Consider the following 21,370-nt stretch of genomic DNA (forward strand, 5'->3'; position numbering starts at 1 on the left):
GGAAAATTCTTTTGCAGTCACGACCGGTCACGGCCATATGAAGTGTTTTACCTTTACTAAGACCGAGCAACATTTCTATATTTGACTTTTCCCTTCCATTTCCTTGAATTTTCTGTGCGCATAATGTCCATGCCGAATATCTGGCTACTATTTATTTGCAAATTTTGAGCATTCATACTCTCCGTTTCAATTTTTTTTTTTCTTAAATGTAAATTTGAAATTTGAAATAGATGTAACACTTCGAGTTTCCAGTGAATTTGTCTAAAATACTTTGCATACAATACATATATATATATAGGCATTCTTTTTTTTTGTTGTCCTTTCCAGGCCTCTTTTTTCTCCTGTCCTCCTAGCACATTATTGCAGGAAACATTCTTAAAATACCCAATTATCTAACAACAATTCCTTAAGTATTTTAATCAAAAATTCATTTTTGGGCCACAGACTTAAGTTTCCATCGGACCCTTTAATAGCTCATATATCATTCTATCTCTTGACCGAAAAAATCTGAATCATTTCCGGAAAAGAAAACTCCATCTATTATGGAAGAGGGATAAAATGGACTTAAATTGATAATCAGAAATTACAGAACAGATGAGAGATTATCAATGACTTGTTTATTTAGTACCAAAAGATAAACATAATACAGGAAGCAGAAAGCCTAGTTCCTATAACCAGCTTACTTCTGTAGAGTTGTTAGGAATGCCAATCAAATAGAAAGCGTATGAAAACAATGAATGCAATAGCAGTACCGTATTCAATACAGTCATAGAATTGAAGTGCTACTCAACCACCTTTCTCTCTTCATTAATATCAAAAGTGAGGAATGAGTCATGTAAGATAAGGTTCAACTGTTAAATTAAAATTTGCAAATCATTTGTTACACTTTTTGAGCAGTATCTATAGATTATTAAATTTTTAAACTCACCCTTAGACCAGTTGGTTATTTCGACAAAAATGAGGGCGCAGTCTATGTGGTATTTCAACTAATCTCTCTGATTAAGATCTTGGTACTGGAGTAAGTTTCATATGAATTTTCACTTTTTAAATTTTAGCCAACTCAAATTTAAAGTTTCTCTTACTAAGCACGAAAGAACAACAATGACCAGTGAAATGTGACATTTACACTGTCACTCTCCCAAGCACTTTAGGTCATTTTATAAAACAAAGCTTCAAACTAAATTTTATATCTCGAGATGAAATTTTGAAAACGGCGTCACAAAATCGCGAAGTATACCAGTCGACCAATTAGCACATTTGAAAATGCCCGCTCAGTGATTAGTGGTACGAGTGGTGGATATCCAGAGTTGGAGTCTTATACAACTCTTGAAAGTAATCGAGAAAATCGGAAATGGATACAACTGTGAGGGGAAGATAAGCACTGAAAACTTTTCTACCCACTTTTGGTCGGTGTCAGTTCCGGTTTTTGCTTACGTGTATACTACGAAATAAGAAAAAACAGAAAATTTGTAGGTCACACGACAAATATGTTAGTAACCGTCATGAAGACATTAATGCCATTATTCACTGTAATGTCAAGAATATATTTCACTCTTGTTTCTTGCTTTTTCACTTTCATCTATCATTTTTTGTCAAGAAAAGTGATCAGTGCTCCACGAGATAAACTACTCACAATTAGTGCCACGCAAGCTGCGCAAATGATTCGAAATCGAAAGGTAACAGAAATTTGAAATAGTTGAGCATTATTATTATTATTATTAACCATATATTCTTTGTAAAACATCACATATAGATAGACCCCAGTTATTAAAATGTAATAATTAACTAGGTATGTCTGCATGTGCCATTACCTATTCTAATACTTTTGTCCATGATTGTGGTGTTGGTTCGTGATTGATTTAACATGGTAATCTAATTTTCTCATAAAAAACTAAATGAATTTGAAAAAAAATTTTCGCAATGAATAAGTACGGCACAATATGTTAAGCCTTACTTTAGTTCATGGTTATGTAAATTTCAGAATTACGAAATGTTTTTAATCTTTATATTGAGCAAAGATTAAGATTCTGTAGAAATGAACATATATAATATGCAAAACAATTAAAGTTTTTAATTACGGTACGATTTTGCAAGGCGAAATTAAATATTGCTGTATTTAGATAACGAGCTTCAGCCTGGTTGAAGCTTATATTAAGCGTATCAAAGAAGTGAACGGGACAATTAATGCGGTTGTTCAGATGAACTTTGAAGATGCATTAATAAAGGCTCAAGAGATTGATGAAATGTTGGGGAACCTTGACACTGATAGCGAGGACTTCAAAAGTGTACATTTCCATGTTACTTCTTTTATTAGTCTTCATAATGCTGCTAAAATTAATTTTTTCCCATCTAAGAATATTCGCAAGATGAAGTTGTATAAATAGGAAAAAATTTAGATAAATAGCGATTGTTTTCAGCTTGCTGTAAGGAAGCCATTGCTTGGTGTACCGTTTACTTTGAAGGATTCCATTGAGGTGGATGGTTTGTACTGCACTGTTGGAATATCATATCGGAAAAAGTCTGTAAGTAACAAAGATGCCATCGTTGTGCAAAGGTTCTTTCACTTTAATAATTAGTTCGAATCCTTCTTTACACTTAGTTTTCAGTAATTCAGCATACATAATTTTTAGTTAAACAATCATAACTAAGAGTAATGTGGCATCACTTCAGTCATCTTATATATTTTTCCACTTAATTTTATTATTGCATTTTAAACTTCTTCTACTCTTCTTTGTAGGATGAAAGATGCCGGTGCAGTCCTTCTTGCGGTGACTAATGTTCCAGAAGTATGCATGTGGTGGGAATCAGTGAATGTTGTCTATGGTCGTACCCGAAACCCGTATGATAGTAGACGAATATCTGGCGGTAGTAGTGGTGGAGAAGCTGCATTAATTTCTGCTGCAGGTTCAGTAATCGGTATTGGTAGTGATATTGCTGGCTCAATTCGTATGCCTTGTTATTTTAATGGAATTTTCGGTCTCAAACCTACTCCGGGCATGTTTTCATTTTTGGCTTTATTTTGTGATTCTTTTTTTTTAATTCTTTAAAAATCTTTTTTAATAAAAGTTAATAATTCGTAGCGAAAATAATAAATAATTAAATTTCATTTGCATTTTATTTTGTAATGTTGTAATTGAAATGCTTTACAATATCAAGCTACCTAGCCTTTTGTTCAATTATGCATTCAGTTGTGGAAAACTTCAAATCTTTTTCTAATTAATAATAATTCTTAACTAAAACAATAATTAAAATTCATTTACGTTTTTCGCAATTCTGAAATGTTTCAGTCGTGTTTAGGTTTGGTACCACTGGAAGGACATTTGCCACTCCTGAATGGATATCGTACAGAAAAGATGCTGTTAATTGGTCCTATGTGCCGTTACGCGGAAGATTTGTCTATCTTATTGAGGGTCTGTTCTACACATCTTGCTGACTTTTTCTCATGATTTTTGTCTTTCGTGTTTCAGAATTTTCTTGGTATTTTAATGATTTAAAATATAGGTTTTCGCGGGAAGTGAAGGCACGAATTTATTACAAATGGATGCTCCGTTTAATATGAAAAAAATGCACATTTTCTATATGGAAGGCCTGAAGACACCTCTGGTGCAAGATGTGAATGGAGAAGCTTTGCAGGCACTGAAGAAAGAAAGTAGTTTTAATAATTGGATTTGGAAACATTTACTTCTTATGAACTAAAATTTACACACCTACAAAATTAGTTCTAGAAAAATGAAGGATGAACTATTATTATAGTGATACAATACGACATGAGGTCGATGAAGAATGTACAATGTAATATAGCATATGCTGTCTGATTTTGATCGAATTAAATGAAAATAGTGCATGTAGTTAATGTGGATGTAGATGTTTTAATTTAATTTTTTCCTAATTGCTTTTTTTTTTAGTTTTAGCTTTCCTTTTCTTCTTTTCGCATAATGCTCTTTAAATAGAAGGATAAGGAAATGGCGTTTTATAACGTGACCGAATATCTGAAAACTTTGGTAATGTAAGTGAACAATGCATTTATAAAATTGGAGCTTTTATTCTAGGCAGTTCGCTATTTTGAAATTAAATATGATCTATGTGCTGTTCGTATAGACCCACCACTTGTTCATTACGCTCTTGAATTTTTCCTAACAAGTATGGATGTTGCAGATGCTCCGAAATTTGCGATGCATATGACCGATTTGAAGGCAAGTCTTATTTTTCGTCTTATCTTGTTCTCTAATTACTTAATTAATTACTTACTGTTGTTGTTTATTACTTAATTACGTATTACTTAATATTACTTAATTACGTATTACTTAATTATTACTTAATTATTACGTATTACTTAATTACGTATTACTTTATTACTTAATCCGTAATTACTTCGCTCTTCCTTTTACTGTTGTTGTTTATTCTTAAATCGTGCCATATATATCTTGCATTAGACTGAATTGTAGTTTTCATTTTCCAAGTAAAAAAATGAAAGGATTTGAATTTCTAATTGATAATGAGCAAATCAATATATATTTTTTTTCTTTCTTTCTTTTTTGCTTTTTTTGAATTTGTCTCATTTCTAGATGAATATAAATTGTTTTGTTGAATTATTCAAGTGGCTAATGGGCAAATCAATGCATACATTGCCAGCTATTATTACTGGAATTATGGACGAGCATTTTGCACCATTCAATGAGGAACAAAAACAAAAGGTGTGTCAGTTTAATTTGTGATTACTGCTGGTCATTGGAAAAGTTCTTGGAAACTTATATTACAATTTGCTAACATAAAGCGTAATAGTTGTATGAATCATTTTAAGTGTAAATTATTTTTGTTTTCAAAATAGCTCTTTTCAGTTAAGGAATCAACGAGATCGGTTAAGCCGGGAAGTTGAAGAACTTTTATCAGATAATGGTATCTTACTGTTCCCTTCGTTTCCAACTGCGGCACCTTATCATCATCAGCCCCTTTTTACTCCATTAAATTTCGCTTACACTGCTCTTTGGAATACATTGGCCCTGCCAGTTGTGCAGTGTCCAGTGGGTTTGAACACTCATAATATTCCGCTTGGTATACAAGTTATTGGTGCACCAGGATCTGATTCTTTGTTGGCAATAGTGGCTCAAGATTTGGAGAAAGGATTTGGTGGCTGGAAACCTTTAAATACATAATATATTCTGCTACGTAGTTTTATCAGTGTGATAGGGAAAAATAAATTTTGAAAGATATCTTCGCATAAAGTAATTTTTAATTTAAGTTCGTCTATGTTGAGCTCATTTCGTACTATTTTGTAGTCACTATTTCATTGGTTGGTTTTCTCTCATTGTCAAACATGATCGCCCAAAAAGAAAGACACAGTACCTTTTTCTGTGAAGTGAAGATTTTTAAATTAATTAAAAGCCTGTTACTTTCGTTACACTTTATCAATGTATTGTGATTTCGTTAATCTTTTTGTCATCCCCTCTGTTGTAGATCTTTCCTTCCTACTAGTAGTGTTATTAGTGTTATTTATGAATATTCAGTTTTGTTCTCTTGACCTTCTCTGACATACTGAAAAAAACTGGTGAACTAGACTTTGGGATTGTTATTATTTTATTGACGGCATTATATATATATCTTCATTAGTAATATTCTGTAATGCATTATGTTTTTTTTTTTTTTTTCCCACAGTTTTATGTATCTAATAGCATTTAGAATTCCATGCTTGCTTTGCCATGAAATTGATTGCGGTTATTAAAAAATGGTGTTGAAGTACAGAATATTTGTACTTGCTGGTTTATTTGAAAAATTCACTTGCTTCATGTGATTCTCTTTATTACGTCTCTGTATTTTGTATCTCTTTGTTGGTTGCATATGATAGTGCAAATAAAATACCTCTTATTATGAATGTTCTTCTTCATCTTGCTGTTTAAACTGTACAGCAGTCACTTTCTTGCTTTCCCTATCAATTTAATGATTCCGTGATGAAGTTTAACAAAATTTTGAGTTCTGAATTTTAGTTTGGCTTAGCATTTCTAGTAGCCATCTTTTTTCAAAGTTCTTTATAATGTACAAACTATAGCACTGGAACAGAGATTCTGCATATGAAATCATTCTGCACGTACATCTTTCTTAAAAGTGACAAAAGTGAATGCAGAATTATGCCTAAGCTATAGGAAATAAACTTAGGTATCGTCCACTAATGAGGGCGTTGTTGGCTAACTTCTCGATATTGGACGTGGGACTATTGTCCTGCACTATATTTCGTTTCATTAGTTCCTTTTTTTTGTTGGAGTTTTACTGCTTCTAAATTTTGGTTAACATCAGGTTTCATAGTAGTAGGGTTATTTACATTATTTTTTTTAAAGATTAATGTTTTATGTAGTGTCTTTTTGTATGTGCATTGAGAAGTACTTTTTTTATAAGGAAATTTTATGATTACTTCTAGTTAATTGCTGGAATGGAGTCAAAACTTGATGGATCATAGTAATGACGAATTTTGAATTCCTTCAAGCAGAGCATGTTAAATTGCTGCAGAATCATGCCGATTTGCAGAAACGTTATGATATGTTGGCTGCAGCTGTAGGGTTCAGTAACATTTCTGTTGGTGATGCTTCAAAACTTTCGTTCGTGAAAAAGTTTGTGACAAAAATTACTGAAATATATGACAACGATTTGTATAGGTTCTGATTTTGTCTTGCAATTCATTTGTTTTTCTTTCTCAACAAAAAAATAAATGTTTTTTTTAAAAAAAAATATTTAAAAAAAATAAATATTTTTTAGATAATTTAATAGATTAATCATTATCTACTCAGTGAATATTTGACTAATTTTTTTCCACTCATTATTGGTTGAAATTAAAATTATTCCAAAGTTTACATAAACTTCTCTTGTAGCGATATAACAATTTACTGCGATGGACATCAGTTTCGAGGTCATCGGTTAGTGATTGCAACAAGAACAGATTATTGGGATGATCTTTCGAGACTTGATCGCATTGAATTTAAAGGTCATAATTGTTATGTGTTTTGTTATGTGTACTCTTCTAAGTTGATGCAGAATTTTTTTCTTATACTGTTACAGTTTAAAAACTTACCTAGAATCACTTAAAATCTAGTTATATTGTTATGTTAGTCAAATTTTTTCTGTAGTATCTATCTTGGAAATACATCATTTTATGTGTTTTTATTTGCAGATATTACTTATAATACAGGCTGTGCTGTATTAAAATGGATGTACACGGATCACGTAGACGGTCTGTTGGGAAGTCGTTGTTTAATGGAAATATTGGTAGCAGCGGTTAAGTATCGCTTTTTAGATTTACAGATAAGGTTATTTTGAAAAATTTAAAGTCATTTTTATGAATGTTTTTCAGCAGTTGTTATAAATCATCTCAGGTTTGAGTATTTTCAGAGTTGAACTGGTATTTTTGTTGAAGTAGTAATGAATTAGTCGTAAGAAAGGATTGATATTCAGGTAATTCTTGTTAAAATGCTAATTTCAGATGTGAACTGCTTCTGCTAGATCGGATTGATTGCGATAGTTGTTTGATGTTGTATGATATTGCAACCAAAAATGACTTAGTGCAGTTAAAAGATAACTGCGAAAAAATGATTAAGGCTAAATGGAATGAATTCAGTGCTGATGATTTTACCAATGTATCTGCTTCATTATTGTACGGTCTTATCAAAAGGTTGGCGAAGAGATTCGTTTTTGTTGTTTCTTGTTAATAATTTTCATGAATCATCAGTTTTTCTCCGTTTTCATTGTTGATATCTTTTTTCAGTAGTTAATAAGAAGTGACTCGTTAAGTTTGTTTATCTCATTTTGCTGTAACGTATATTAAATTTTTACCGAACTCAGTATAACACTTGGTAAACTAAGTTATAATAGCAAAACGTTACGGAATTACTTGTTTTACCCAACTTGAATACTTTACCAATAAGCTTATTGTAAATAGTAAAATATTGGAATGGACTTTGCTTCTTCAGGTCATCAAAGCAGAAATATTAGTAACAAATTTCAGCTATTCTGAACATGTATTGCATTCAATTATTCGTTTGAAGCGTAGTGATATTTTACTTCTTTTTTTTATTGAAAATTTCCAGGAAGTAAGTTATTATTTTCTTTCCCTTTAATACTGACAATTTAACCAGCGAGTGATTAGACGGCCAGTCCCTTATCTTTTACATGGATCCATGAAAACATGGATCAGCAATGAATACTTGGAAATTTTCTAGTCACTTTGTGTTTCCATCAAAAGTTAAGTAAAATAAACGAACTAACTTCCAACATTTAATTTTTTATTAGATAATAAATTTGATAAATATAATTTTGATACTCTCATTTTATTTATTCTAGACGATAACTTTGTAGTTTTCCAACACTTTATTTTTTCACAAAATTTTTTCTTGTTTAAAACACAAATGTTTAAGTTGCCTAAACTGTGCAATGAAGAAGTCAGTGGTACTTTTCCTCTGGAATTGGCATTGGAATCTGATCAGATAGAAATTGCAACATCTTTGGTTAATCATCATGCGGATGTGAATTCCATCGATAATAATGGTAAAACGCTGTTGATGAGGATGCTAGTGAAAAGTGAGTTCTCCTACTGAAAAAATAATTTATGTTTATGGTAATTATTGAACAATTGTTACCTTCCTGATGGCCATAATCATAATTGATCCATTAAAATTGTTTTTCATTAAAGCTCAAGACTGTTATGAGACTGTTATGGTTTTGAGAATCTGACCTCTTTTGTTCTTTTATAGCGCTTTCTTCTCTTTGTACTTCTATTACTGTTCTTTCTATTCACAAAAAAAAGAAAAAGAAAAAAGAGTACAGAAGCCTTATATCGCACGGTGATTGCATTAGTAGCTTTTAGCATTATAGGATGGTGGATTATTTTTTTTAGATTACATTTTTATGATCATTTAATAACAAAAAATTGGACAAGTAATTATTAAAGAAGGTATCTTAATATAGGACTGAAGAGTAAGCTTGATTTTCTGTCTCTTAATATTTTTTCTGCTTTCAGATAAGGTTAATGCATTGATTTTCTTAATTCAAAACGGAGCCAATTTTGGTCAAAAAGTTGATATAACCGGAGAAAATTTATTGCATATTGCTGCATCAACAAAATGTTCGTATGAATTAATTGAATGGCTATCTTCTAATTTAAATCATTTCGATATCAATGATGTTGACAACGACTCAAAGTAAGTATCTAAATTCACAATGAGCAATGATGCTGGTAGTACACAGTTTGAAATGAAAGTGAGTCCTAAATGAAAAAAGTACGTAACACATATGGTTTTCTTAGAAGATAGAGAAAGTCCTAGTAAATGTTAGCTCGATTTAAAATTAAGAAAAATTCGCAAAATTTTCGAAATCTGTGAAAGCTTTTTTTTAAATTTTACTACTTTTTTTTTTTTTTTTTTTGAGGACTCCATTTATAAAAGCTGTTGATTCGGAAAATATAGAAATTATTGAATTACTTTTACAAAAATCTGCGGTTGATATAAATAAAATGGATCGAAAGGGATGCTCTCCAATATCATCTGCGCTCTTCAAAATTAGAAACATGGCATTAGCGGAATTAATTGCAAAAGCAGGAACTGACTTAAACATTCTTTATAAAGGTTACTATAATAGCATCACGACATTTTTCATATTATTAGTCTTCGTATTCTTGTTTAATTTTAAAATGGTTCCTAATTAGTTCCATTTGATTAAAAGTGATAAAGGCTAGTTCCTTATCACACTTCATTCATTCTTGTAATTTAAAAAGTTTTTTTGTACACAAAACATGGGTAGGACACTCAGTAGATTTTTCATCATTTAAAAACTGAAATGCAATTAACTCAAATTAATTTAAATTTAAAATTTGAGCTTTTAATTTGGTTAGGGAATGTCGATGAGCATTTGGAGACAAATCACACAATGGTGGAAGTTAGACTGTTGTTTTGTTATATCCTTCAAAATAATAAGTTTTTGACAAACTTGGTTAATAAAAGGGTTAAGATATAACATTCTGGCAAACACTGAGAATCTTTTTTAATTGTGCAGAAACACTAAAATTTATATCAGATTTTATTTTTGAAAGCTTATCTTTATAGGTGTTTTTATGATTCATCATGCGGTTTATACAAGTAATTTGGATGCAGTACAATTCTTGTGCAGGCATAAAGTCGATGTGAATAAAAGAACAGCAGAGGTGCATATTTGTTTTGAAAATCTTTATATTACATCTGCGTGAATTGTAAATAAGAAGTGTCTTTTTCATTACTTACTATTTAGTTAAAATTTAAAATCACTTCAGCTTAATGTTTAGGGTATGCTACCACTGCAAATTGTAATAGATTCTGAAAATATCAATTTGGATCTTATCCGAATACTTATGCGTTCTGCTGCAAATATCTCTCTGAAAATTTCGGGCTCTCATGAAACTTTGCTTCATCACATTATCGGTAGTGAAAATGACAGTGAAATTTTAGAAGTCTGTATCGAAAATAATATCTGTAATGGTTTGTTTTGTTATTTTTAGATATTATATTATCACAGTTTGCTTACTCTGATAATATTAGAATAGATTGATACTATGAACTTCTTTATGATCCTGCATAATCGTGTTCTGTGTCTTGTTCTACTGGTTCTTCCATTAGGAGAATTGCCGTATGGATGATTAGGTAGCCTTCGTGATCCGTGTGATTTTAGAAGATATTTTCACAATCGTGGACACAAACGGTCATACGCCTATTGCAAAAGCAGTCTTCAGTGGTAAGTTCCAAAGTGCTGAGCTTCTGATAAAAGCTGGAGCTAACGTAAATGAAAAGGATCCGGAAGGAGTATCTCTTCTGATGCGAACTATCAATAGCAAATTGGATGATGCTGCGGTATTTCTGTTGGATCACGGTACGGACATTTCAGGATGGTAAAAACTCTTTTTCTTCTTCTGGAACTTTCAGATTTTGATCAAAGTTTAATACTAATAAAATTCCTGTCCTATTTATTATTAATTCAAAAATTCTTTAGAAATGTCAGTATTCCTATCAAAATTTTTTATAGCATTTCCGATAAAGACTGTTTTTCTTTGGCGATAGAGTTTTCGCTCCTCAAAACAATTCGTCGTCTTTGCGCTTTTGCCAGGGAGGGCGAAAAGTATATAAATGCTTCATTATTATGGGAAGCTTTGCAACAAGGTTGGCTGTTAAATAATAAATAATGACTGAAATATTTCAACTTTTCTTAAACATCGAAATATAGTATTTGGAGACTGCATAACTAAATTCAGGTTCATTTGAAATCGCAAAAATTTTAACCGAGAGTGGATGCCATTTGAACGGTTGTTTTTACAATGAAAATCAAAAATTTCATCAAACATTGCTGCACAAAGCGATTGGCTTGAAGTTACGTGACGCTGCCATTTTCTTAATTGATGCGTGAGACAACTTTTTTTTACTTTTACTTCTCAAGTTATTTCATTCATTTTATGGTTTCTTTAAGAGTTGAGAATCTGTTGTTGTTTGAAAATTCCTTACCATTACTATCTACTCATTCATTACAGAACGGCTATCAATATGATGCAGTTGTTTGTGAGATATGTCTTACACAACAATTGTTCAGTTCAACCTGCTTGATTAGTAAAATACTGGTGACTTGCACTGCATAGTCTTGACCTGCCAGTGCAGCACAGTTTTCTTAACCTCTTTGAGGTTTCTGAAATTTTCGATGTCTAGATTGTTTTGTCGGTATCTAAATTTACAATAAATGTAAATTAAATTGTTATAGTGGATGTGATATTGATATCTCAGAACAATGGCAGATTAATGGAGAGAAGCCTGGCAGAGATACTCCGCTGCTTGCTTGCATTCGTTCAGACTTTAATGATGTTGCAATGTATTTAATTAAACGAGGAGCTAGGCTGGACAGGAAGGTAATAGTTATTGTAGCGTCCTGTTTCTGCTTGTTTCAAAATTTTCGAAATGAATTTTCTTTAAATTTAGGATGCTGAAGGACGTTCGGCTGTACATTTATCGATCTATAAAAAGAATATAGCAATTCTCATTGAACTATTAAATAAATGCAATCCTGATTTGCTTCTGGATACGGATTGCTCTGGAAATACACCCCTTGATGTAGCAATCGAAACACACAATTATTTAGCCGCTGAGACTCTTATCAAAAAAGCACCGAAATTAATCACTCAGGTATTAGATTCAGTGTATATCACGATTTAAGTGTGTAGAATTAAAAATATAGTGAAAAAGGGAATTCAGATTTAGATATCAAATTTTAGTGTTGTAAATTTGCAGGTGGATGAGAATGGCGAGATGTTACTGCACAAAACAGTGAGAGCAATTGACTTGGAATCGGTGCTTTTCTTAATAAGTGCGAATTTTGATGTCAATGCTTGCACAGTGAATGAATCATGTGTTACTGCCTTACATCTTAATGCTCAATATGGCAGTGAAATTATAATGCGGAATTTGGTAAATTAATGAATTTAGTAAAACTTGTAATTAACTTCGCTCTCACAAATGTGAGTTAATTGGAATTCCTTCGGAGAATTTTTTGCATTTAGTGAAATTTCAAAATTCAAAGAAGTAACTCAGCAGAATCCTTGGTTTTCCCTAGAAATAATTAAGAGCAGCTACTAATCTATTGTTTCTTTGGAATTCATTTACTAACTAATAAAATAGGATTTTTTCTGTGAATTGAGAGACGATTCAGTTCTGTGATTGAATTTTATATTGTAATAACCACAAAAATCATCAATATTATCATGATATACTGAGAGTTCCTTGGTATACAATGAAAGTAATAATTGAACCGTATGTGAATTGTTAAGTCTTTTAATTCCCCTTTTTCCTTCTCCTATTGAGTTGTCAGTAATTATAAAGTAAATCAATATGATGTATTGCAGATTTTAGCTGGAGCTAACGTGAACGCAATCAGTACTGACGGCTTTACGCCTCTACATGTTGCTGCATATAATAATTATGAAGCGTTATGCATGATTTTATTGGAAAACGGTGCCCAGCCTAACGTTCCAGATACTTTGGGGAACACGCGTATGTCAATTTTAACGTAAAGCAAACTTGAGTTTAGTTTCATTTCCAAATGACTTCCACGAAATAATGACATCTTATGCAAGTATTTATATTTATACAAACAAGCTTCGTTAATTTCGATAATGATAGTTTTTTTCGCTTCGAATATTTATTGAGTATTTAAGCGTTGCATAGAGCCGTATCAGGAGGAAGTGTAGCCTGTGTTAATGTTCTGATTGGCGATTCGCGAATAAATTTACGTGCTTTGAATAAAAAGTATGTTCAGATATTCGCTTGCATTAATAAATTATGGAAACTATCTTCTTTAAGAAACATTATTAAGATTACTGATGCATGCTAATGTAGTAGACCGCATTGAAGATTACTGTTATTGTTCCTTTACCCACGTGCTAAGCATTCAGTTAAATTTATCGATCCGAAAATATTAGCTATTCGGCCATCTGGATTCTGTAACGTACAAGAAGGCGGTTTAGCTGTTAATAAACATGTCGCTCGATTAAATATGCACTGTTATTAATAACATAAGCATATAAGAATTTGAATATTTTTTATTTTTTCAGACAACAGAATGCTTTGTTTCTTACTACTGGAGATTTGTCAAGAACAAATTCGTTGGATATACTGCAGATGTTTCTGAATGCTGACCCTCAATTTCCCTTGGATGAAAAAGATGTGGATGGATTTACAGGTTTTCCTTTACTTTGTTGAACTGAATTAAATTTAAGCAGATTGGAATGTAGCCTAAGTCTGCAATTGTATTGTTGTGTATGTTCTAAGATAGCACGTTTTCTTTCCACAGTTGATGGTACTTACTAGTACCGTATTAAAAATGCATTGTTTTTAAAAGTTAGTCAAATATTTGGAATTCCAGAAGTTATTTGATTTGTTTCATTTATTACAATTTGCTAATGTCGTCCAAATTTTCTGGAACAGATTAGAAAATGGAAGCGTAGGTTCTATAATTGAAATTACAGTTATTCACATCGAACTATAGGAAACTATAAAGCTGTAAAGTATATGCTCGTTTCAGTGTTTTTGTTGTCATATTTAAAAGGAAATGAAAATATGTGCCATGCACTGCTACGCTGTGGTGTTTGCCTGGGCACTATTAGCCAATCAGGTATCTCAGTTTTCAAACATGTGACGCCAACAAAACAGCTCCTTTTTTCGTTATTAGGTATTTTACAGTTGTCGGTTTTAAAACTTTTTTTATAAAATTAAGTTGAAGTACTTGTGTAAAAGTGACTAACTGGAAATTTTATGATTTTTTAATAACATTTTCGAAAAATTCTAAGAAATGTTTATTAAATCCCTTCCAAGAAACGATTTTTATATAATACTCTTCTTGGTATATATTTTATGGAAGGGAAAGTTTGGAAAATCAACGTAGGAAATACGACTTTCAGATAAACTGGAGCGTGAGCCTTGTTGGGCTGATGGTCATTCATGTTCGGAATGTGAAATGAAATTTTCTCTGACAATGCGAAAACATCATTGCAGGTACTTTCCACCACTTTCTCATAATGGCCACAAAGTGGTATATCGTTTTATAATATTTTATTCAATTTAATTTCATCTCTCTCTTTCATCTTTTCGTGTCTGCGTGCTATATTACTAATTTCCAGATGTTTATGTACACCTTCCCAATTACTTGCGACCATGTGCAAATTACTTATAGAATTTTACTGCAAGTTTACACTAAATGTTAGATCTTGTACATAAAATAAAAATCTCAATGCAATGGTTGAGCTATTTGTAGTGATAGTTTTTAAAATTACATTACTTTCACAAACCTCAGATAATATATTTGAATGGATTTTTAAATCTTGAAATCTTGTGAAATACTTTAGACATTGTGGACGGTTAGTGTGTGCACGTTGCTCGGAACAGGAAGTGCCAATACTCAAGTACGGTGTTGAGAAACCGGCTAGAGTTTGTCAAATTTGTTGTGATATTCTTACTATGAGAAATATTTAATGTTTAAGAAAAACCTTAAAGGAAAGTTGAGAACTTGCCTTATAAAGAAGAATGAAAGATTTTTAACAATATCTTGAGTGCTGCAAATATGTTATTAGAATAATTACAAATCAGTGATATGACGTTGTCGTATTTGGCTTCTTTTCATAGCTTTTAAAGCTGTTAATTTTAAAACTACTATGTTAATAGTTAATAGATCCAGTTAATCAGTATTGTGTAACTGAAGGACTTATTTACATTTGTTCAGAAAGAATATTTACAATACATATTTTGAATACTAAACAGTGATCTATATTTCGCCACTTTTTTTTGTCAAAATGTATGATTTCTATAAAGAATCATAGATCTGATTTTTGACTTGTGTACGGATTCGTTGCTCAGCTTTTCAAACAATTTGGTTTTGAATTAGTATTAAGTATTTTGCATTATCTGCCACTCATTTTTTTTCTCCTTTCTACACAATGATATGGTCATGTGACCTTTTTGAAAGAGAATCAAATAAGGATAAGAGAAGAAGAGAGTAAAAAATAAGTGTGACCTGGAAACTAATGCAAAATTTTGATGAATATGAGACGTTGAAGATTCAAATTTTAATTTATGTCCGAAGTTATTGCTAATTGGTGAAAAATTGTCTAGGAGAAGATAAAAGAATTTTCTCATTTGATGTACAACCGAAGTGAAGAGTGGTTGCAATTATATGGCTCATCTATTTTATATGACCCTTAATAATTGGGTCCATTTGCATCACTTCTATTAGTGTCATAAAAGTTTCAATCTGCAATATGTTATTTTATTAATACTCGGTCAACATGGGGTATTATATGTGATCTGATCTCATTATATCTCATCCAACCTAATACGATATATTAGCTAATTATAGACAGATTTTGTTAACAAACAAATAGCTCATATAAGCCAATCTGAATATTTTGTTAATACAGTGACTAAGTTTGATCATTTAATTTTCGAAAATAAAGAAGAATTATGAAGGGTATGAAATTTTAGATTTGGTATGTAGTACTGCTTTTTATGCCTATCTCAATTTTACTCATGACCGTTTCAATTATTGCCTATATATACTTCTTCACTACCTGTACCCTAGTCGACTTCTATAGTAAATCATCCAACGATACTCTGGAAGCTCATAATTTACTGGTGAGGGAAGCTATTTCAATCAGAGCGCTTTCGAAATTCCCACTGTAAATGAAAAAATAAATAACAAAATAAAGAATAAATTCAGAATTTCAAAAACTAAAGAAATTTTATTGCGTTTTAAGTTTCTGAAAATGAACCTTTGTGATTCCCTTACAATGTAAGATGTAGAAAAGTTTAAAATTTTTTAAAATGTAAAAAATTCAACAATGATTTGAGGATTCACAGAGTAGTAGTGATAGACCGCGGTTAATGAGCAGATTTCTGACTGAAGCTGAGCTGCGGGAAGTATTCATGCTGCCGGAATATACACCGAGAGACTTGGATCTGACACTGAAAGAACGCGAATTCTTGAATAAAGCAGGCAAAGTCAGCTCAATTACAGATCAAATTATTCAAGCAGTAAAGTCAACTTAGGTTCAAATAAGCCAATGTCAATCTTCAAATTCATTCATTTGCGTATAAAAAATACAAAAAATTAGCGATCATAGACTGCGGTACGGTAGCTATGAATGAAAGAAATCACGATGAATAGCAGCCGGACTTTTATTTTAAGGGATATTGTTTAGGTGTATTGTGTTAAACTGGATCAAAAGGTCACGGAAGATTATTTGAACTTTATTGATGCAACTAAATTCATCCATTAAATGTAATGGGATTCTAAATGCTCTTAAAAATTCATTGAAATAATGTTTGAAATTAATTTTTCAATAAAACTTGATTGTGGATACCAATAATAAAATTTGATATACCCGAAATATATATATATAATTATGAGAGAAAAGAGGTGAAGATATGCTCAAATTATAAAGCCATGAGACTGCTTGAGCTGACGCTTATCTGCTATTATCATTACCACATCAATCAGTGCTTAACGTGTTATCATCCTTTGGTAACAACGTCGATATAAATCTTACGTTAATAATATATAACTGCGTAAGTTGACATGAACGTGGACATACGTTTGCAGGAATATCTGCGTGGGTTCCTATATACACTGTCTCCTACTGTGTCTCCCTCGAGTCTATTCCAATAGTATCATTTGTTATGTCGTCAAGAGGCGGTTGTTCCATTTGTTAGTTCCTTAGATTTTGTATTTATTCCGTCTCGCTACTTTTTCACGCTTACAATCGAAATATATGATATAGCGTGATCTACGCTTGTTAAGTGTGGATTATTCTGCTATCATTTATTAATGAGCTTGAAGAGAAGAGCGTGAGAAAGCTCATCGCACTGGTTAAGGAAGAGCGTGAGAAATAAACTGTTTGATGAGATTTTTCATAATCGTTCCATGCTTGTAAATTTCAAAAGGTGCTTTTGTTTACGAGCTACAATTTATTGAGAGTTATAGGAGTGTATGCTACTTACTCATTTAGGCTACGATGAACAGATCTGATATATCATTTTTAAGTTTGCAGTTTATGCAGCATGTTTTTACCTTATACGCCATGTTTAGCTGATTTGTTAGAAATCAGTCATTTTCATCTCTTATCACAAACATAAAAGTTAAGGAATTTGTATGCCTGAATATTCATAATAAGAAGAGTTCTGATCTTGAACTTATTTTAGAGTGGTATTTCAAGATGTTTATATGGCCTGAACAAATAGCAAGCAAATTTGTGGCAGCACATTCTGATCCTACAGACGATTTGGTGGATCGCTTGAATCACGTGTATACAGTGGGTCTTTTCATGTTTTTGGCAACACTTACAGGCGCAAAGCAACATTTTGGTACTGCAATTCAGTGTATGGCACCAACACACTTTCCAGGTTAACCATTTATTACTTTGACATGCATTTAAAACTTCTTTGTACGTAAATTGCTGTCAAATGAACAATATATTGATTTGTATTCTTTAAGAGTTTACTCAATGATTGAAATAATCTTTTATAATTTTTAAATAAAAAAAAATAAAATAAAACGTAAAGGATTAAATAAAGGTTTTGCAGTTTTTAAATTAAAGTAGTTGAATGAAATGGACGTTTTAAATGGCGTAAAAATGAATTAAGGATAGGGAATGTATTCACTAAAAAAAAAAAAAAAAAAGACCGGATTATTTTGATAAATGCGTTTAATGTTGCTTAAACTTATGGTAAACTGTATATTAGTATTACTGATCAGGATGAATTATCTATAACAATGGTAAATTTGTTGTTTGTATGTTTTCAAATTTTGGAACATGTGTTTTATTTTAAACATTTCTCGGATTTTTTGGTCTTTTAAATAATAGATTTCGAATTAATTTTTTTACTTGAAATAGTTATAGGTACATGGGTTGATTATGTACAAGATTATTGTTTTGTAAGCAATACATATATGGTAAATACCAGCAAAATTATTGCGAAAGGTGACGCAACGAATGTTCTGAAAGAGGAAATTGTCTACTATCAGGCAAATTTTTCCAATTCGTATATACTCGATTTTGAAGCTTCATTATTTTAAACGAGGATAGCTGAGTACGAGTCATCAATTGCATATATAAAACTCAATTATATTTGAATAAAGAACACGTTTTTATATTGTAATATACATTAATTACAAATTGCATGCACGCTATAAAATTGCAACGTCAAAACTGGAAGAATTCTATGTTGCAGTGGGTGCCTTATGTATTATTGCTACAAGCTTTACTTTGCTATTTACCAAAATTTCTCTGGAATACTATTATAGTAACACATGGTAAGTAGTACTGACGTCTCCTTTATCAACGTCAAAATTTAATGAAATAACTGTAATTTAACAAGGCTTAGCTTATCCTTCTCGGTCATAACCCCTAATTTCCTGCTTGAATTATAGTTTAAAAGACTAAAATATGTGTAAAATATAGCAGTAGTGAGATAAGTATGATAGTATTATCGCTTTATAAAGACTGCTATTTGTACTGAATACACATAATTAATTGATTGTTGTTTAAATTTAAATTAGTTCAAATTACGATACAGGTTTGGATATGCGTTCTGTTATGGAAGAAGCAATGAAATTACCGTCCATTACGACATTATCAGTTCGTCGGAAGCATCTCAAAAGGGTCGCTAACTTAGCAATCGCATATATTAAATATAGTCAAAGGAGGTAAGTTTGAATGGGCGATTTTAAAGTTTGACTTTTATTTACCACCTTAAATCTTACTTACTACCAATTATAATCTGTCCAATTAGCGTTATAATTACGGCTTTATAGTAGAAAGAAGCTTCCAATATTTTGTAACTTGTAGAATATAGTTTAAAGAGATGAAATTAAAAGTGGCACAAAAAAGTATGTGGTATAAAGCGCTTTATTGTAAAGCAACATTGGCTAATTTTAATATTTTAAAACTTTTAATTTCTATCCGATATATTTATATATATATTTTTTGAAGACAAGCTGCTAGGTGCTGTTCGTTATATCATTTTTATGCGCTCATAAAATGGTTCTATTTTCTCAGTTGTTTATGCCAAGTTTTACTTATAAATAATTTCGTTGGTGATGGTTGTGTACTTTGGGGCTACCATGTAAGTTTACTAGTTTTCTTATATTAACCAAAATTTAAGAAGTGTCGAAGAAGGTAGAGAACAATTCATTTGTAATCATATATTCCAGTTTATGGAGGAAATGTTTAAAGGTAACAACTGGAAGGTATCAGGTATATTTCCACTGGTAACATTCTGCGATGTCAAAATTGCTGTACGGTTATTTACTCTTTTTATAATATTATTTTTATAATAATACTCTTTTAAAATAAGCACTTTACGATAAGAAATACTAAGTGTTCTTGACAGAATAAACGACGAGATTAGCTTGTTGCTTTTAAGCTAAAAAAAGGCTTCTTTGCAATATTGACGAGGTTTATCTTGCAATTAATAGTCTTAATTAAAAATAAAATCCCTATCTTAAATTATATGACTTAAGTGACTTAAACTATAGTAATGTTCAGGATTTCAGCAAATGGGTCAGGTGAATACCCATACGATGCAGTGTTTTCTAATGATTAATGCGCTAAATGAAAAATTATACTTGGTGCTTTGGTTCTGGCTTTCAGCACTGCTGTTGATTGATGCAGTGAGTGCAGTAAATTCTACGCTACTTCTGCTTTGTCCATCTCTGTATTATACACGTGTATTATCTCTCTTACAGGTATTTCTGTTTCTGAAGGTCAATTCGTTAAAAATTAAGCTGAAAATGTGGATTATATCGGCATTTTTGTTGTAATTCTTGCATTTTGCGGTATTCAGGCTGATGATAACTACATTGGTGTAGAAGTTAAACGCTCTTTACTAGATTTTACTGAAAATGTGCTCCGTCTCGATGGAATATTGTTGTTATCATTTATGAAGGATCGTCTGAATGGACTGATTGCACGTGATCTTACGCGTGAAATTTGGTTTACCGTGAACAGATGTAGCAGGTTAATACATTGTTTTTATTGACTTGAAGCAAAAAATTTTTCCAGATTCGAAACATGTTTCACAGTCCTTTAAATTCGCTTGTTCATTGCTTAATGATGTTGTTGACTACTGGAATCGTCATGGGCGCTGTGCCCAATATTAGACTTAGAATGTTGTGTATATATCAACAATAACTTGTCTTTTGAAAAAATTTTTAAACTTCAAAATTTTCTTTACTATTAATATTAATGAGCACATTTTTATTCTAGCATTTGGTCAGGAGAATTTCTCAGAGCATAACATAATATGAAAATTTCGTTTCATAGACTAAACTAAAATTCAAGGTATATTGTAGCAGCTTTTTTTAAGGGATCACTGCCTTGGAGTGGAAACATGCAATGATCAAGTGAGTATTGTCATTTTGAAAGGGAAAGTTATCAAATCTGCGGTTGATTCGCTATAGTACATAAGCATTTACATAAGCAGTGAAAAATATAAGTTTTAATTCAATAAGCTACATTATTTTCATGAATATTGATCCCTTGCATTTTAGCGAAAGAATAATTTTTGCAGATAAAATGTTTGTTCCAAGTCCTAATAATGTTCATATTATTTGTAGGACTTTATCGGCGACATGCTTTCTTCCACGAAGTCACGCCTTGAAGGCATTAATACTTTTGGTCCAGTTATGCGAAAAAATGCGTGATGTATATCTACTAGTTATTATAACTCGTAATTTTTCTTAAGATTAAGCAGTATTCTGTGAACTCCTTTAGAAACAGAATAATGGAGAGTTGAACTGAGGTTATACGTTTAGCAATTTAAAGTATTTGTCATTATTT

General features: G+C 31.5%; 3 protein-coding genes across 5 annotated transcripts; all 3 read left to right on the top strand.

The window, feature by feature from the left end:
• Window positions 1-1,658: 1,658 nt before the first annotated feature.
• Bm6759 (Uncharacterized protein) lies at window positions 1,659-5,153 on the top strand (the record flags this gene model as incomplete). The annotated part of the gene is made up of 9 exons (XM_043080286.1): window positions 1,659-1,676; window positions 2,121-2,285; window positions 2,418-2,554; window positions 2,738-2,994; window positions 3,298-3,410; window positions 3,502-3,649; window positions 4,054-4,193; window positions 4,566-4,694; window positions 4,839-5,153. 9 exons carry the CDS (start codon window positions 1,659-1,661, stop codon window positions 5,151-5,153), a joined length of 1,422 nt encoding a protein of 473 aa, XP_042936220.1.
• Window positions 5,154-6,450: 1,297 nt separating this feature from the next.
• Window positions 6,451-16,580, top strand: Bm3530 (Uncharacterized protein; the record flags this gene model as incomplete). Of its 3 annotated transcripts, none has more annotated exons than XM_043080289.1 (24): window positions 6,451-6,644; window positions 6,858-6,970; window positions 7,157-7,292; window positions 7,466-7,654; window positions 7,988-8,072; window positions 8,397-8,559; window positions 8,999-9,179; window positions 9,406-9,602; window positions 10,080-10,177; window positions 10,295-10,487; window positions 10,678-10,894; window positions 11,029-11,162; window positions 11,255-11,402; window positions 11,752-11,896; window positions 11,967-12,170; window positions 12,276-12,452; window positions 12,887-13,034; window positions 13,199-13,289; window positions 13,595-13,722; window positions 14,065-14,211; window positions 14,441-14,534; window positions 14,885-14,966; window positions 16,017-16,166; window positions 16,383-16,580. In XM_043080289.1, the coding sequence occupies 24 exons, from the start codon at window positions 6,451-6,453 to the stop codon at window positions 16,578-16,580; spliced, it is 3,612 nt and encodes a 1,203-aa protein (XP_042936223.1). The 3 variants fall into 3 exon arrangements, with proteins under 3 accessions (XP_042936223.1, XP_042936221.1, XP_042936222.1); XM_043080287.1 differs by having other exon boundaries at window positions 6,451-6,599; XM_043080288.1 differs by having other exon boundaries at window positions 6,451-6,599; window positions 14,065-14,154.
• A 1,166-nt stretch (window positions 16,581-17,746) lies between these two features.
• Window positions 17,747-21,234, top strand: Bm1025 (Uncharacterized protein; the record flags this gene model as incomplete). Its single annotated transcript, XM_043080290.1, has 10 exons — window positions 17,747-17,933; window positions 18,431-18,555; window positions 18,762-18,843; window positions 19,107-19,236; window positions 19,523-19,655; window positions 19,744-19,827; window positions 20,086-20,277; window positions 20,376-20,548; window positions 20,898-20,934; window positions 21,148-21,234. 10 exons carry the CDS (start codon window positions 17,747-17,749, stop codon window positions 21,232-21,234), a joined length of 1,230 nt encoding a protein of 409 aa, XP_042936224.1.
• Between the last annotated feature and the right edge of the window lie 136 nt (window positions 21,235-21,370).

This window comes from Brugia malayi, assembly GCF_000002995.4.
Source record: "Brugia malayi strain FR3 genome assembly, contig: Bm_v4_Chr3_scaffold_001, whole genome shotgun sequence".
Classification (NCBI taxonomy): domain Eukaryota; kingdom Metazoa; phylum Nematoda; class Chromadorea; order Rhabditida; family Onchocercidae; genus Brugia; species Brugia malayi.